The sequence below is a fragment of the Mesoplodon densirostris genome, chromosome 11 (assembly GCF_025265405.1).
Source record: "Mesoplodon densirostris isolate mMesDen1 chromosome 11, mMesDen1 primary haplotype, whole genome shotgun sequence".
Lineage (NCBI taxonomy): Eukaryota > Metazoa > Chordata > Mammalia > Artiodactyla > Ziphiidae > Mesoplodon > Mesoplodon densirostris.
The window spans coordinates 18,581,239-18,593,893 of NC_082671.1; the positions used below are offsets into that span (position 1 = coordinate 18,581,239).

General features: G+C 40.2%; 1 protein-coding gene across 1 annotated transcript in view; it reads left to right on the top strand.

Annotated features, from left to right (window-relative positions):
• The window catches only part of LOC132498750 (solute carrier organic anion transporter family member 1B3-like), a 62,192-nt gene extending 56,572 nt beyond the window's left edge, over positions 1 to 5,620 (top strand). The window contains exons 13-14 of the mRNA XM_060112805.1: positions 4,245 to 4,362; positions 5,425 to 5,620. Coding sequence (XP_059968788.1) covers positions 4,245 to 4,362; positions 5,425 to 5,620 — 314 coding nt within the window. The remainder of the gene's footprint in view (positions 1 to 4,244; positions 4,363 to 5,424) is intronic.
• The last annotated feature ends 7,035 nt before the right edge of the window (positions 5,621 to 12,655 follow it).

Here is a 12,655-nt window from a genome sequence, read left to right on the forward strand (position 1 = left end):
TTAAGACTTAGGAATATTCCTTCCCATATGCAGAGTGCAGGACCTTCCTTCTATGCTGAGGGGGGTAATGCCCAAAACAGCTCAGGAGGCCTGGGAGATTGTGCAAAACAACAGATGAGGACTTTCACAGTCCCTCAGACTAGTTCTCTGAGGCTGGGGCAGATAACCTTTAATAGAAATTTAAAATCCAGAAGGGAATAGGTGTTACTGAACTCAGGTTTGGCTGTTTCCTGTTCAAAAGCCAATTTTTGAGAGGCAAGTGTTGGTAGAAAGGAAAATTGCTTTAATCAGAAAAGCCAGCAATCTAGGGAGAAGGCAGACTCATCCCAAAACCATCTCTGAAGATTCTGCTCAGCCATGATAGTTTTTAAAGGGAAAAAGGGGGAATAATCTCAGTTAATTATTAATGTAGGAGGTCAGATTCTTCATCAGTTTTTCACTTCATGCAGACCTGCTGACTACTCCTGATCTTCCTTTGGATGCTACCTTGCCCGTGTGGTCTGCTTGCAAGTTTGCTAAGGGGGCACTGGGGATAGAGAGTCAATCATTTTTTAATTACTTAATTCTTCATTCCTACTTCTTTTAATCTAGGAAAAGAAGCAAAAGGTTAGGCAAGGCATGGTGTGCATTAAGTAGAGCACAAGTCAGGAGTTAGGTTAAATGTTACCTAGTGATCTGATTTTTATAATTAAGGTTTAAGGGGAACAGAAATAGACAAACAGAAAAGGAGCAAAAGAGCTGCTTGTCAGACATCATTCCATTCCATTCCATGGGATTAGGGATGAAAGTCCATCTTCTATAATTTCATGCCGACATAGGGCACTGTATTCTTAAAGTGGAAGATGTTGACATGGACCTGTAGTATCTTTTTGCTGATAATTTTAGTTGCCCACTTACATATACAGGCAGAGTAAACTACAATTATTTTGATGCCCACAAAATATAGATTATCATGAGCAATAATGTTAATCCCATTATCTGAAGCCAGTTCTTAGAATTGTGCTAGCCATAGATGGAGCAGCTTATGGCATGGCTATAGTCTGGTCATTAGGCGGTTAGCTTTTTTTCTTTGGTGGCAGTTATGGTATCTGCAAAACAACTCAGGGATGTACATCAGACGCTGGAAAGATTCTGTGACTCTGTTGTCCTAATCATTAACTGCTTGAGCTTGCTCTTTTGTGACTCAGGAAGGCCTGGGAGACTTCATCTTTTCTACAAACAAGAGGCAGGGGACACGAAGGGACCTTTGTACTTGTGGAGGCCCACAGGGTTCTGCTTGGTTTCATGGGAACTAAAATTCTAGAACTGAGCATCTTGGAATGGGGAGTGCTCTGAATGAAAGAAAGCTCAGAAAGTTGTGTTTTGTTGTTGTTGCTGTCAAATAGTAATACTATAGAATCTAGAGGCTACAGGGCTATTTCTAAATATTCAGATGAGGTGATTAGTACAAGATTTAGAAAATTATCCTTTTCCCTTTGTTGCTATTTGCCATTTATACCATACAGTTTTCTCTTGTTAGCTTAACAACTTCTAACCTAACCCCTGTGCTACCACTTTTTAAGACCTGTTAACATTATATGCTTATTCCTGGGAAGTAGGAAAAGGACATGATTGCTCTAGAAATTGGGGTAGGCAACTGATCATGGCCTGGAGGCAACCACTGATGGCTGAAAGAAAAGGAAATAGGAGGGTGTCAATCCTTGGGACGCTTGCAAGCAAAAGAAAGAAGCATAACTATGGCCAAATTACAATGGAGCAGGTGTCCAAGTATATTTGGGAGAAAATCACAGATCCTCAAAGGTAAAAGGAGAAAATATAAAAGGTATGGGAGAGAAGGAGAAGATGGAGGTACTGCAGGATGATAAGGGCTGTGAGTGAGCTACAAAGTGCTAAGAGTTCTAAAGAGGATAGTTATTTCCTGCTGGCAGGAATAGTGCAAACTTTATGGAAGAGGATCATACAGTTGGGATCATACAGTAAGTAGTTTTTCAGACTGCCTTCTTTCAGTTAGCTATGTGCATTAAAGTTTCTACCTTGTCTTTTGTAGCTCTCTGTCCAATCCTGGCAGTTCATCTAGATCCAATGGAGATGCTTCACTCCTAGAATCTAAGCCATAGAAGTTAGCAGATAGAAAGAGGATTTGGGGAGCTAGTACTCCTTCTGATATGCTGAAATGAGATTGAGAATAGAAGAAGTTCCTCTAGAGACATAAAATAGAAAAAAAGGAATTTTGCTATTCTGATTGTGAGCATCCTATTTTGATACATCCAGTATATGGCCCAATGGAATCTAACTCTTCTAGGGGAGAAATACATACTGAGGACCAAATGTCCAGTCACAAACAACTGTCTGAATACAATGTAAATTGTGGAAGGTATATTAAACTGAAATAGGTATTTGGAAAACAAGTTATCTGAAGTTTTAAATTTTCAATAATATAAGACCAAGTTTGTTACCTGAAACATTTAATTCATTAAGTTTGATCAAACCAGTGCTATTTTTATATAAGAAAAATAAATTGTTGGCACGTATTTTTCATTTTTCAAAGGAATGGCTTAGATTTGTAGAAACCTATGAATTCCTAATCCAGTTTCTCAGTAACAGTTTTCCTCAGATATATTCGTCTCAGACACCAGTTCCTTGACATTCTAAGATTTCTCACTCTCAGAAAATTGGGACTGTAAAAGTAAATGGAATTGGCAAAACTGTAAACTATGAATCACTATCATTTTTATGTAACAATATAAAATTTGAAAATTAGCATATCTCTAAAATTTGGTCAAGTTACCAATGCTTAGAATTAGGAATCAATGTCAGAGTTTATTAAAATAACAGTAAAAGCAGATGGGCACTTCTGCTATAAGACAACATGTGTGTTCCTGAAAATCATCAAATTCTGCAAAATCATACACTACAAATAAAAACTGGGTTAGGTACAGGCCACTGGAGAGACCTAGGCATCATTATGATCAAAACATCAACAGAAGAAAAATTCAGCACCACAGGCCCTTGGACAGCCCAGGCTGCTTCAGGAGGTATTAAAAATGAACACAATCGGGCTTCCCTGGTGGCGCAGTGGTTGAGAGTCCCCCTGCCGATGCAGGGGACACGGGTTCGTGCCCCGGTCTGGGAGGATCCCGCGTGCCGCAGGCTGGGCCCGTGAGCCATGGCCACTGAGCCTGTGCGTCTGGAGCCTGTGCTCCGCAATGGGAGAGGCCACAACAGTGAGAGGCCTGCATACCAAAAAAAAAAAAAAAAAAAAAAAAAAAGAATACAATCAATGGAGAGAAAATGCTTCATGACTCCAAGAAGGTGGGAGTGGAGCCCTGAGGCAAAAAAAGAAAAGCACAGCCTAGCACTCAGTGAAGCTGGGCCTGTGCTTCTCTGGGGAGGAAGTCCTAGTGTTGGCATTCACCTTGTTTTTAAAGATTTTGTTTGTTTGTTTGTTTTTTTAGATGTTGGGGGTAGGAGTTTATTAATTAATTTATTTATTTTTGCTGTGTTGGGTCTTCATTTCTGTGCGAGGGCTTTCTCTAGTTGTGGCAAGCAGGGGCCACTCTTCATCGTGGTGCACGGGCCTCTCACTATTGTGGCCTCTCTTGTTGCGGAGCACAGGCTCCAGACGCGCAGGCTCAGTAGTTGTGGCTCACGGGCCTAGTTGCTCCACAGCATATGGGATCCTCCCAGACCAGGGCTCGAACCTGTGTCCCCTGCATTAGTAGGCAGATTCTCAACCACTGCGCCACCAGGGAAGCCCCCACCTTTTAATTTACGTCAAAATAGAGTTGAAAAACTCTTGCCTTTGCAGCAATTGAGCTGAGAGATTTTCCCTTTCCCTGTGAAGTTATAACTCTACTCCTGCTATTCTAGCTGTCCTTGCCTAAGAAAAATTACATATGAACCAATATAACTTCTATGTTTTACTGACAACATTATACTTTTTACCAACCAGGCTTAAGTTAATTGGCATTATAAGAAGAACAATGTACAGGCATATAATCTTCCTTCTTCCCTATGTGTGTTGGCATGGTGAGGGTAGATAAAAGATGTCTATACTATTGTATGTGATTTAAGCTTTGGAGATTCCTCATAGTCTTGATTCCGGAGTAGAGTTAGGCCAAATCAATGGACAAGTCCTCCAAAATTTTGAATTTCTACATAATCCAAAATGTATCAGTGTGGAATATCATTGTTTCCTTTGAAACATGTTCCTTGGGTTGACATCTTCTCACCTCATGTTGCAGGAGGAATTCCAGCTCCTATATATTTTGGGGCTCTGATTGATAGAGCTTGTATGAAGTGGTCTGTCAATAACTATGGGAAGCAAGGGTCTTGTCGGATATACAATTCCACATTATATGGGTAAGTTGTCATAAATATATTTCATTAATTGATTTTTCCTTTGACTATGTTAATTACTAAAGAATGAGATATTTTCAGTGTAATAATAATATTAGGAATTATAGCTACCATTTAATAAACTTTGTAAACAACTCAAAGTTATAGAATTAATTCCATTCAGTTAAACCTAATAATTGTTCAAAGTATCTTTTGCATAAAGCTTCTCAACATTTAGTTAATAGTTATGAGGTGAGTGCTTCCCAACCAACCAGGTCAGTGGTCATCAATCTTTCCTGCTCATTAAAATCACCTGAGGAGCTTTAAAAAATATTAATTTCTTTTTTCTTTCTTTTTTTTTTTTTTGACTGTGCCATGCAGCTTGCAGGATCTTAGTTCCCCAACCAGGGATTCAACCCGCACCCTTAGCAGTAAAAACATGGAGTCCTAACCACTGGACCACCAGGGAATTCCCCAAAAATGCTAACTTCTATTTTGAAATACTTATTTCAATTTTGATTTAATTGGTCAGGGGATGTGGCCTGGGGAATGGGAGTTTTAAAATCTCCTTAGGTGATTCTAATGTTCAATTAAAGTTGAGAATCCTTGGAATAGACCATGTGTACTAGGTAATTTTATGTGGCTTTGTGAAAATTTTTCAGAAGACCACAGGGCAGGGCTTCGTAGACAGCAAGGCTATAAGGTAAACATTGGCTCCTGGTTCAATATAAATGGATTCAATCTGATTATCTCACAGTCAGTTCATTTCCTTTATAATCTGTTCTCATTACACATGAACTAATCTGTCTCTGAGAAAGTTAAACATTCCAAATATACCTTATTTTATGGATAGCACTTGGGCAGATCATGAACCATCCGTAGTTTCTGTGGGTTAACAGTCCTTTAAAAATAATCACACACTTCTTATGCGCCAGTCAAAAGAATCACTGAAATTGCTACTTCAATATTTTTATGTAAGATTTCAAACATCATTTTTTAAAGGCCTTCTGCATACTGAAGAGCAACACTGTAAAGTGTTTTACCCAATTCCAAGTAAAAACTGACTTTTTTTTTCTCTTTTCACAGAAATACTTTCTTTGGCTTGACTACATGCTTAAAACTCCCAGCTCTTGTTTTATATGTTGTATTAATTTCTGTTATGAAGAAAAAAAATCAAGGAAAAGATATCAAGGCATCAGAAAATGAAAGAAAATCCGTGAATGACGTGAACTTAGAACCGTTAAGTAGTGATGCTGGAGTGGACCGTGAAACACATATTTAAGGGGAGAAAAAAATTCTTCTGCCACTGTGTTTTCAAGGAACATTGTATTAATTGAGTAGGATGTTATTTTTGAGCAGTTCCTGGTCCTTTCACTGACAATTTTCACATTCTATACTAATGATGGAACAATGAATCACCTATGAATTTATGACAATGAAACAAACTATAAATGGGAAAAAAATGGGAGTACTCATTGTTAAGCTGTGGCTATGCATTTGTGGTTAAGATTAGAATATATGATCCATACAAATTCAAAGTGAAAGGTATGGTTAAGGTGTAATAGAAGAAAAAGTATTTGCTCAGGTAATTGTAATGCAATAAAACCAGTGACTAGAAGATAGGTAGAGGTGAAAAAGGAAGAAAAAAATTAATAGTCTAAATAAGAAGAAAAGCTTAATACCTTTCTTTTTAAAATAAGAACCAAAACCAGTTTGGACCATGTTACTCAAGCCTAAAGTCTAGTATGATGGAGGGCTTATGCTATCATGACATCTGTCATTCATGTATTAAGTCATATATTTCCCAGACCTTATTAATTTCTAATTTGAGTATCAGCACTTGATACATCTTCTTCCAACCTCTCATTAAAATACTGCTGAAGAAATAGGACTAATAGAAAATTTCCAAGCTGCAATTGTCAGACAACATATTACAGAAAGTGTTAAGTTTCTTTCAAGCCTATGGAAATGGATTAAGAAATGCTGACATTAACTTGAGAAAGCAAAGCCCATTTAAAAGATGTGTCTTCACTTTGTCTGCTCTCTGGCAGAAATGGAGTCTACACCAAATCATTTACCAACTCTCTCTCAATTGCATATCTTTTTGAGTGTCTGTGTTTGGGGCACAGTGATCTTTCACACCCTCACAAGTAGGACAAGAAGTAGAGTGAATGAGAACAAATATTTGAACACTGCATTTGATAGTGATGGCAGCTTTATTATAGTGAATGCTAGAAGTTGTAGTTTTTATTCTGAATAGCAAAAAAAAAAAAAAGTGTGGGTCATCAGAATCACCTGTGAAACATTTTTAAAAAGAAACCACAATCACACACCCACATGAGATTCTGATTCAAAACATTTGTGATACAGCCAAGACATCTCCTTTAAAAAAAAATTCACATAGAGCCCTTGATAAAGAGATACAAAAAAACAAGCCACGTGACAGGAGAAGATGTTCCTGAGTATACCAAAGTCACACAACATGAATGCTTGCTAGAATCTTGGAATTACACTGGAAGTTATATATATTAACCTATTCTCAAACAATAAACCTGAGAAAAGATTCATTAATCACAAAAGCAGAAATTTGGAAAAATCACCCACAGCTGGTTACTATGTGACAGGTCTGATGGGATCTTGTATCAATAAAAAAAAAAAGACAGAAAATTACAGAGCTGTGTTTTAAAACATTGCAAAGAAAATAAAGGCACTATCTTGAATATTTATTTATTTACCAATTATCGAATGTCAAAAATTTGACAGGTTGGGCCTCCCTGGTGGCGCAAGTGGTTGAGAGTCCGCCTGCCGATGCAGGGGATACGGGTTCGTGCCCCGGTCTGGGAGGATCCCATATGCCGCGGAGCGGCGGGGCCCGTGAGCCATGGCCGCTGAGCCTGCGCGTCCGGAGCCTGTGCTCCGCAACGGGGGAGGCCACAACAGTGAGAGGCCCGCATACCGCAAAAAAAAAAAAAAAAAAAAAAAAAAAAAAAAAATTTGACAGGTAAAATGAAATATAACAGTAAACAAAAAAAAGAATTACACTATCTCATGGAGCTTACACTTTTTTTAAACATCTTTATTGCAGTATAATTGCTTTACAATGGTGCGTCAGTTTCTGTTTTATAACGAAGGGAATCAATTATACATATACATATGTCCCCATATCTCTTCCCTCTTGTGTCTCCCTCCCTCACACCCTCCTTATCCCACCCCTCTACGTGGTCACAAAGCACTGATCTGATCTCCCTGTGCTATGAGGCTGCTTCCCACTAGCTATCTATTTTACGTTTGGTAGTATATATATGTCCATGCCACTCTCTCACTTTGTCCCAGCTTACCCTTCCCCCTCCCCATATCCTCAAGTCCATTCTCTACTAGGTCTGTGTCTTTATTCCTGTCTTGCCCCTAGGTTCTTCAGGACCTTTTTTTTTTTTTAGATTCCATATATATGTGTTAGCATACAGCATTTGTTTTTCTCTTTCTGACTTACTTCACTCTGTATGACAGACTCTAGGCCCATCCACCTCACTACAAATAACTCAATTTCATTTCTTTTTATGGCTGAGTAATATTCCATTGTATATATGTGCCACATCTTCTTTATCCATTCATCTGTTGATGGACACTTAGGTTGCTTCCATGTCCTGGCTATTGTAAATAGAGCTGCAATGAACATTTTGGTGCATGACTCTTTTTGAATAATGGTTTTCTCAGGGCATATGCCCAGTAGTGGGATTGCTGGGTCGTATGGTAGTTCTATTTTTAGTTTTTTGAGGAACCTCCACACTGCTCTCCATAGTGGCTGTATCAACTTACATTCCCACCAACAGTGCAAGAGGGTTCCCTTTCCTCCACACCCTCTCCAGCATACATATGGGTCTTGTTTTTGTATCCATTCAGCCAGTCTATGTCTTTTGGTTGGAGCATTTAATCCATTTACATTTAAGGTATTTATCGATATGCATGTTCCTATTCCCAGTTTCTTAATTGTTTTGGCTTTGTTATTGCAGGTCTTTTCCTTCTCTTGTGTTTCCTGCCTAGAGAAGTTCCTTTAGCATTTGTTGTAAAGCTGGTTTGGTGGTGTTGAATTCTCTTATCCTTTGCTTGTCTGTAAAGGTTTTAATTTCTCCATCAAATCTGAATGAGATCCTTGCTGAGTAGCATAATCTTGGTTGCAGGTTTTTCTCCTTCATCACTTTAAATATGTCCTGCCACTCCCTTCTGGCTTGCAGAGTTTCTGCTAAAAGATCAGCTGTTAACCTTATGGGGATTTCCCTTGTGTGTTATTTGTTGTTTTTCCCTTGCTGCTTTTAATATTTTTTCTTTGCATTTAATTTTTGATAGTTTGATTAATATGTGTCTTGGCATGTTTCTCCTTGGACTTATCCTGTATGGGACTCTCTGTGCTTCAGGGACTTGAGCAACTATTTCCTTTCCCATACTAGGAAAGTTTTCAACTATAATCTCTTCAAATATTTTCTCATTCCCTTTCTTTTTCTCTTCTGATTCTGGGACCCCTATAATTCGAATGTTGGTGCATTTAATGCTGTCCCAGAGGTCTCTGAGACTGTCCTCAGTTCTTTTCATTCTTTCTTCTTTATTCTGCTCTGCAGTAGTTATTTCCACTAGTTTATCTTCCAGGTCACTTATCCGTTCTTCTGCCTCAGTTATTCTGCTATTGATCCCTTCTAGAGTATTTTTAATTTCATTTATTGTGTTGTTCCTCATTGCTTGTTTCATCTTTAGTCCTCTAGGTCCTTGTTAAATGTTTCTTGCTTTTTCTCTATTCTATTTTCAAGATTTTGGATCATCTTTACTATCATTATTCTGAATTCTTTTTCAGGTAGACTGCCTATTTCCTCTTCATTTGTAAGGTCTGGTGGGTTTTTACCTTGCTCCTTCATCTGCTGTGTGTTTTTCTGTCTTCTCATTTTGCTTATCTTACTGTGCTTGGGGTCTCCTTTTTGTAGGCTGCAGGTTTGTAGTTCCCGTTGTTTTTGGTATCTGTTCCCAATGTCTAAGGTTGGTTCACTGGGTTGTGTAGGTTTCCTGGTGGAGGGGAATAGTGCCTGTGTTCTGGTGGATGAGGCTGGATCTTGCCTTTCTGGTGGGCAGGTCCACGTCTGGTGGTATGTTTTGGGGTGTCTGTGGCCTTTTTATGATTTTAGGCAGCCTCTCTGCTGATGGATGGGGTTGTGTTCCTGTCCTGCTAGTTGTTTGGCATAGGGTGTCCAGCACTGTAGCTTGCTGGTCGTTGAGTGAAGCTGGGTCTTGGTGTTGAATTGGACATCTCTGGGAAATTTTCACTGTTTGATATTACGTGGAGCCGGGAGGTCTCTTGTGGACCAGTGTCCTGAAGTTGGGTCTCCCACCTCAGAGGCACAGCCCTGACTCCTGGCTGGAGCACCAAGAGCCTTTCATCCACACGGCTCAGAATAAAAGGGAGGAAAAAGTAGAAAGAAAGAAATAGGAGAAAATAAAATAAAGTAAGATAAAAAAATTATTAAAATAAAAAATAATTATTAAGAAAAATTTTTTTTAAAGTAATAAAAACAAAAACGGATGGATAGAACCCTAGGACAGATGGTAAAAGCAAAGCTATACATACAAAATCGCACACAGAAGCATACACATACACACTCACAAAAAGAGGAAAAGGGAAAATACATATATATCTTTGCTCCCAAAGCCCACCTCCTTGATTTGGGATGATTCGTTGTCTATTCAGGTATTCCACCGATGCAGGGAACATCAAATTGATTGTGGAGATTTAATCCACTGCTCCTGAGGCTGCTGGGAGAGATTTCCCTTTCTCTTCTTTGTTCGCACAGCTCCCGGGGTTCAGCTTTGGATTTGGACCCGCCTCTGCGTGTAGGTCGCCGGAGGGCGTCTGTTCTTCGCTCAGACAGGACAGGGTTAAAGAAGCCGCTGATTCGGGGGCTCTGGCTCATTCAGGCCGGGGGAGGCAGGGGCACGGAGTGCGGGGCGAGCCTGTGGCGGCAGAGGCCGGCGTGTGTTCTCCCGGGGAAGTTGTCCCTGGATCCCGGGACCCTGGCAGTGGCAGGCTGCACAGGCTCCCGGGAGCGGAGGTGTGGATAGCGACCTGTGCTCCCACACGGGCTTCTTGGTGGCTGCAGCAGCAGCCTTAGCGTCTCAGGCCCGTCTCTGGGGCTCGCGCCGGTCTCTGGAGCTCCTTTAAGCAGCGCTCTTAATCCCCTCTCCTCGCGCACCAGGAAACAATGAGGCAAGAAAAAGCCTCTTGCCCCTTCGGCAGCTCCAGACTTTTTCCCGGACTCCCTCCCGGCCAGCTGTGGTGCATTAGCCCCTTCAGGCTGTGTTCACGCCGCCAACCCCAGTCCTCTCCCTGCGCTCCGACCGAAGCCCGAGCCTCAGCTCCCAGCCCCGCCCGCTCCGGCAGGTGAGCAGACAGGCCTCTCGGGCTGGTGAGTGCCGGTCATCCCCAATCCTCTGTGTGGAAATCTCTCCACTTTGCCCTCCGCACCCCTGTTGCTGTGCTCTCCTCCGCAGCTCCGAAGCTTCCCCCCTCCGCCACCCGGAGTCTCCGCCCGCGAAGGGGCTTCTCGTGTGTGGAAACCCTTCCTCCTTCACGGTTCCCTCCCACTGGTGCAGGTCCCGTCCCTATCCTTTTGTCTCTCTTTTTTCTTTTGCCCTGCCAAGTACGCGAGGAGTTTCTTACCTTATGGGAGGCCTGACGTCTTCTGCCAGTGTACAGTAGGTGTTCTGTAGGAGCTGTTCCACATGTAGATGTATTTCTGATGTATTTGTGGAGAGGAAAGTGATCTCAGCGTCTTACTCTTCCACCATCTTGAAACTCCTCCCCGTTTGTAGATTTTTTGATGATGGCCATTCTGACCGGTGTGAGATGATATCTCATTGTAGTTTTGATTTGCATTTCTCTAATGATTAATGATGTTGAGCATTCATGTGTTTGTTGGCAATCTGTAAAGCTTCTTTGGAGAAATGTCTATTTAGGTCTTCTGCCGATTTTTGATTTGGGTTGTTTGTTTCTTTGATATTGAGCTGCATGAGCTGCTTGTAAATTTTGGAGATTAATCCTTTGTCAGTTGCTTCATTTGCAAATATTTTCTCCCATTCTGAGGGTTGTCTTTTCGTCTTGTTTATGGTTTCCTTTGCTATGCAGAAGGTTTTAAGTTTAATTAGGTCCCATTTGTTTATTTTTGTTTTTATTTTCATTACTCTAGGAGATGGATCAAAAAAGATACTGCGGCAGTTAATGTCAAAAACTGTTCTGCCTATGTTTTCCTCTAAGAGTTTGATAGTGTCTGGCCTTATATTTAGTTCTTTAATCCATTTTGAGTTTATTTTTGTCTATGGTGTTAGGAAGTGTTCTAATTTCAATCTTTTACATGTAGCTGTCCAGTTATCCCAGCACCACTTATTGAAGAGGCTATCTTTTCTCCACTGTATATTCTTGCCTCCTTTATCAAACATAAGGTGACCATATGTGCATGGGTTTATCTCTGGGCTTTCTATCCCATTCCACTGATCTATATTTCTGTTTTTGTGCCAGTACCATAGTGTCTTGATTACTGTCGCTTTGTAGTATAGTCTGAAGTCAGGGAGCCTGATTCCTCCAGCTCCCTTTTTCTTTCTCAAGATTTCTGTGGCTCTTTGGGGTCTTTTGTGTTTCCATACAAATTGTGAAATTTTTTGTTCTAGTTCTGTGAAAAATGCCAGTGGTGGTTTGATAGGGATTGCATTGAATCTGTAGATTGCTTTGGGTAGTAGAATCATTTTCACAATGTTGATTCTTCCAATCCAAGAACATGGTATATCTCTCCATCTATTTGTATCATCTTTAATTTCTTTCATCAGTGTCTTATAATTTTCTGCATACAGGTCTTTTGTCTCCTTAGGTAGGTTTATTCCTAGATATTTTATTCTTTTTGTTGCAATGGTAAATGGGAGTGTTTCCTTAATTTCTGTGCATTAATTTTGTATCCTGCTACTGTACCAAATTCATTGATTAGCTCTAGTAGTTTTCTGGTAACATGTTTAGGATTCTCTATGTAATAGTATCATGTCATCTGCAAACAGTGACAGCTTTACTTCTTTTCTGATTTGGATTCTTTTTATTTCTTTTTCTTCTCTGCTGTGGCTAAAACTTCCAAAACTTTGTCGAATAATAGCAGTGAGAGTAGCAACCTTGTCTTGTTCTTGATCTTAGTGGAAATGGTTTCAGTTTTTCACCATTGAGACGATGTTGGCTGTGAGTTTGTCATATATGGCCTTTATTATGTTGAGGAACATTCCCTCTATGCCTACTTTCTGGAAG